At 38.7% G+C, this 5,690-nt stretch overlaps 1 protein-coding gene across 1 annotated transcript; it reads right to left on the bottom strand.

Moving 5' to 3' along the window:
• Window positions 1–3,597: 3,597 nt before the first annotated feature.
• LOC131198046 (ribonuclease-like) lies at window positions 3,598–4,053 on the bottom strand. The gene has a single exon (XM_058182557.1). The coding sequence runs from the start codon at window positions 4,051–4,053 to the stop codon at window positions 3,598–3,600; it is 456 nt and encodes a 151-aa protein (XP_058038540.1).
• Window positions 4,054–5,690: the final 1,637 nt, after the last annotated feature.

Here is a 5,690-nt window from a genome sequence, read left to right as displayed (position 1 = left end):
AAAGTCTACCTCACTTATGAGCCTGGAAGGAACTGAATTCAAGGCCATAAGGAAGATGGTATGAACCCTTCAGCATAGTACAAGCCCTACGAAGAAATGAAAACCAACTTAGAATGAAAACCAACCAAGCTTTGATAAGCCTAATCCAGTTCAGTGATGAACAAAATATCTCACAGGAAAATAATCTCTTCATTTTAGCCTTCCTTGCTCTTAGACTCACCTGAATGAAATCTGGAAGAAGAGATGGATTCTCAACCTTCCGTCTGTCTTCCTCTGCCCTTCTGCTTCAAGGAGCCCATTATATAAATGGTTCCCCAGCTATATCTCCCTACCTCTACTTCTATGTATCCATCCATCTTTCCTATCCATCTTTCCTATCTATTCTTTCTATTACCTACCTACCTACCCTCCCTCCCTCTCACCCACCTATCTATCTACCTACTTATCTATCTATCTATCTATCTATCTATCTATCTATCTATCTATCTATCTATCTATCTATCTATCTATCTATCTATCTATCTACCTACCTATCTATCGGTTCTGCAACCCAACAAGAAAAACACAGACTTCAGAGGATAATTAGAACTGCAGAAAAAATAATTGCTACCAACCTGCCTTCCATTGAGGACCTGTATACTGCACGAATCAAGAAGAGGGCCGTGAAAATATTTGCAGATCCCTCGCATCCTGGACATAAACTGTTTCAACTCCTACCCTCAAAACGACGCTATAGAGCACTGCACACCAGAACAACTAGATACAAGAACAGTTTTTTCCCGAAGGCCATCACTCTGCTAAACAAATAATTCCCTCAACACTGTCAGACTATTTACTGAATCTGCACTACTATTAATCATTTCATAGTTCCCATCACCAATCTCTTTCCACTTATGACTGTATGACTATAACTTGTTGCTGGCAATCCTTATGATTTATATTGATATATTGATCATCAATTGTGTTGTAAATGTTGTACCTTGATGAACGTATCTTTTCTTTTATGTACACTGAGAGCATATGTACCAAGACAAATTCCTTGTGTGTCCAATCACACTTGGCCAATAAAATTCTATTCTATTCTATCTATCTATCATCTGAATATTTCATAGTGCTCTTCAAAAAGAGTTTGCTTTCTTGACCTTCATCTTTATTTAGAAGTACAAGTAACTTACAATAAATAAATTCAAGTCTGGATTTCCAATGTGATTGATAATTATTTATTTTATATGAAGAGGAGAAACAGAAAGAGAGAGAACACAAAAGAGTGGAGCTCCCATCAGGATGAATCAATGCTTTCATTGTTTGCCCCCTCCCCCCCATGGACAACTCTTACGTTGAATATATTCATATCACGTTATAGATATGTATCATTAGCATGTACACCAGATTCTGCTTAGGAAAATGATTGAGAACTAAAGAATCTACATATTTTTTTTAAAAATTCAGTTTTCTAAATGGTCAGTTGATTGCTAGTTCCAATGATAAAACTGAAGAATTAATGTTATGTTCTATAGGACATATAGAACATAACATTAATTCTTCAGTCCATGGTGTATCTTTTATATCTTCTCTGACAAAGGGGAAAAACTAGGTCTACTTCTCCAAATTGTATTTATTCCATTACCATCAACTGTGGCAGGATAGAGGCAGAGCTGGCATCAGTTTGGATCAGAGGGGTGAAAAATTGCACCAGGACCCACACTAGGGACTACCACCATCTGCAGTTCTCCAGAATGCATATAAAACAACATTACATCTTAATGTTCTAACCTTCTGAGCAAATTTAAAAGGGGGAAAAGATGGTGGGAACAGGAGTAAGAATCTGGAGCACAATGGCAACATTTGTTGTGCCTTCAGCCTGAAATTCCTTCTCAACCCAAATATGAAAGAAGTTAGGATGTTGCCTAATGTGCACCACAGAATTCTCTAATTAAATCTGGTTTTCCCAGATTTGTCTATTTAGTGTAATCTTCTTAAACCTACCTAACACCCACTGTAAACCTACCTGTTTATATTATTTTTATGTTTCCTCGTCTCCATCAGGGTTTGCCCAGAAAATGTGTTTCTATAATGAACCTCTAGGATTGGTTGCTTGGTTTTGGGATTCTCTTTTTATGCATGATTTTTAGTTTCCTCATTAAACCAGAGCAACTGATGTCTAAAAAAAACCCCAACCTGCTAGTGATTGGGGTTCAATGGAATTTTCTCAACAGCCTTTATGATTAGCTAATAACACTGCTGGTCAATCCTTGAAAATCATTATGACCACAAATGTGCTTTTTCGTAACTTTAAAATCCAGGGGAATGAAGGAATCACGTTGAAATGAAGAAATCAGTGCTGTGCTGTGCCGTGTATGTACAAGAACATGCAACAGACATGAAAAATAGGGTTGCAACAAACTCTGGAGATTCCTGACTTTAATTTGATGCTGTTAAAGAAATGTTATTTATCCTCCTTTCAAGGTCTCATGGTATTTTTTGTACTCATCAATTGGGTGAACATTAACATGATTCCTATGTGTGTAAAAAAATCACTAAATGTAGCCTTATTGAAGTTAATTAATAAATAATCTATTGCATTTGGAGAAGACAATTCAGAGACAGAGCCATACAGGTGAGCTGCATGAATTTATAGCTGGCAGAGTAGCAAGCAGAAACATGGGGAAAGATAAGACTGCTCTGTAGACAAATGAAGGAGTCATGATCCCCGGCAGAAAGAAAGACTGTTATGGTGAAAAATCAGAAGAAACAAATTTAGGATTTAAAACTGAATAGGAAATATTTATATGTTATATGTTGTGTGTTTGTCAGATTGTGTATCACATTAAAACAATAAAAAATAAAACTGAATAGATGTTAGCTAGATAGATGATGGATGGATAGATGGGTGGATGGATGGATGATAGCTAGCTAAATGGATGGATGGACAGATAGAAAGATAGATAGATAGATAGATAGATAGATAGATAGATAGATAGATAGATAGATAGATAGATAGATAGATAGATAGAGCCGGACAGACAGATATGGATGGATGGATGGATGGATGGATAGATGGATAGATGGATAGATGGATAGATGGATAGAGATAGATATATAGGTATAGGTATAGATAGATAGATAGATAGATAGATATAGATGTAGATGATGGATGGATGGATAAAGATAACTAGATCGATCGATCGATCGATAGATAGATACTGTAGGTCCAAAGACTGAAGCAGTTGTAAGGCAAATACTGGAGAAAAAATGTCACACAATTAGGAATCAAACTTTAATTTTGCACAGAGGAGTTAACTGAATAACAGAGTTGAAGGAGACCTTGCAGGTCCTTTAGTCCAACCTCTGCCAAAGCAGGAGACTCTATGCTATTCCAGATGAATGGCTGTCCAATCTGTTCTTAAAAACCTTCCAGTGATAGAGCACCCACAAGTTCTGAAGGCAAATCGCTCTGCTCATTAATTGATCTCACTGCCAGGAAATTTCTCCTTAGTTCTTTGTGGATCTCTCCTTGATAAGTTGTCATCTGTTACTTCTTTTCCTGCTTTCAGGAGCGGGCGCAGTGGAATTGACAGAAGAGTTGATACCGCAATGCTAATAAGACGATTCATCTTCATGCACTACTGCAAAATCTCCTTCCTCATAGTGTACGGGCTTTCCATCCACACATGCAACAACTATATTTCTGGGAGAAAGATTTTCTCTGTAGATACAAGGTGCTCGGGGGTTGGAACCTCTCAAAGTACAGGTGGTGACCGAAAATATCTTTATGCTATGGCGCAGTTCATGCCCGTAGGACACCCCTTTTCTGCCACACACATCAAGGATATAAGCCTTGGTGTCGTGTATGAAGGTATTGACTAGCCTGCATTTGGGCTTGGTCATTCCCCGGCTTTGCATCATGGCATTGCAATAGTGGCTTCCAACGATGCTTCTTGGGAAGTCATAGTGCTTCATGAGGAAGTCCTCATAGCTAAAGGCACAGGATCCCTGGATGAATACAGTTGTTAAGAGGAGAAGCAAAGCATGGAAGGATTCTTTCAAAGACATCATTGTCTCTGCAACAGCTGAAACAAGGAACGGTGGAATGATTCAGTTTTGGATACGGTAATACAAATTCACAGACATTGGGAACACCAGTGAAGGAGAATATTTATAGCTCAGGTTGGTGCTCTCTGAGCTTGATTGTCTTCTTGCAGACATTTCAATAACAAACTAGATAACATCAGTGTTAGTAAGATTTATATCAGACCAACAATCAAGAAGTAAACAATACCTCAGTCAAGGAACTTCCAAACAAGCTAACAATAAAACAGCCCAACCAAAGAACCTCTAAGACCACCTCCACCAATACTGACAAGGGCAAACTAGTAAAATGTAAATTGAGATGAACTCCATTCCTTACTAGCACTGATGATGTTACCTAGTTTGGGTAATGGAACATCTGCCAGAAAACAACAAGTTCAGACATTGGGAGTCTCTGACAAAGTCCAGGGTACCTGAGGAATTGTTTAACTCTAACAGGACTACTCCGTCCCACTCATTCAGTGGAAAGGACCTTCTTCAGTGGTGTGTTGCTACCAGTTTTCACTGATCATGCGAACTGATAGTGGCAGGGTAGGCTCTGCCCACCCACCTGGATCCTTCTATGCATGCTGAGAAGCACAGCGAGCAAGCGTGCATGTGCGCGCATGAATGAACTGGTAGCGACAGTTTCCTGGGACCCGCCACTGGCCTTCCATTGGCCAAAAAAATTCAGTTGGCAGAGTCCAGGAAAAGAGTCTTCTGCTGTGGCTCCACCTTCTGGAATATTCTTCAGTCGGATGTCCTTCTCCACAATCCTTCCAGAAGAGCCTGAAAAGTTGACCTGGACCCCAACAGTGGCCAGCTATGTTGGGGTGTGTGTGTGTGACTGATTAGGTAAAGAAGATCTCTATCTCCTGGCCGCACATCATATTGGTTTTGAGCTTTTCTATTCATTTTTTTCTCCTAATTTTAATTTTTTTAATATATTTTAATCTTTTACATTGTAAACTACCCAGAGTTGCTTTATCAGTGAGATGGGTGAGTAGACTTTGAATAAATAAATAAGTAAGCCTTGGTTTTATTTATTTCTGGCTTCAAAGAGAGCAAAGACAGCAGAGTTTTGGGCCAGTGGCTGTTTATATGATTAATAGAACAATAAATGGTATGTCACAATATTATTCTATTCTAATATTATTCTATACTAATATTATTTTACTCCACTCCACTCTATCCATGAAAAATGCTCAAAGTGACAAGTGGGGAGAAACGGCCATCCAAAAGGAATCATACAATCAAAAATGAATCAGGACTTTCAAAACATCTTCTAAGCATATTATGCAGGTGTGAGTTCTACTTATCTTTACTATCAGTTCACAACGGGGCCGCGCACGCTTGCTTCGCATGCACAAAGCTTCCTGATGACATTCGGGTCAGTGGGCAGAGCCTCCTGCTGGTTTTACTATTGGTTCTTGCGAACCAGTTCAAACTCACCACTCATATTATGCCTTCGTAGAGTTGCAAAATTTCTGACAGTCTTTAAAACAAATCATGGCTGAAACAGCATTTTATACTTGCAGACCATAAACAAGTAGTTGACAATATCCACAATATGAAGAAGTCAAGAATAGGCTTAGAAAGGAAGGGGTGATAACATCTTACTT

Source organism: Ahaetulla prasina, chromosome 4 (genome assembly GCF_028640845.1).
Source record: "Ahaetulla prasina isolate Xishuangbanna chromosome 4, ASM2864084v1, whole genome shotgun sequence".
Classification (NCBI taxonomy): domain Eukaryota; kingdom Metazoa; phylum Chordata; class Lepidosauria; order Squamata; family Colubridae; genus Ahaetulla; species Ahaetulla prasina.
This window is presented reverse-complemented; position numbering and strand designations above follow the sequence as displayed.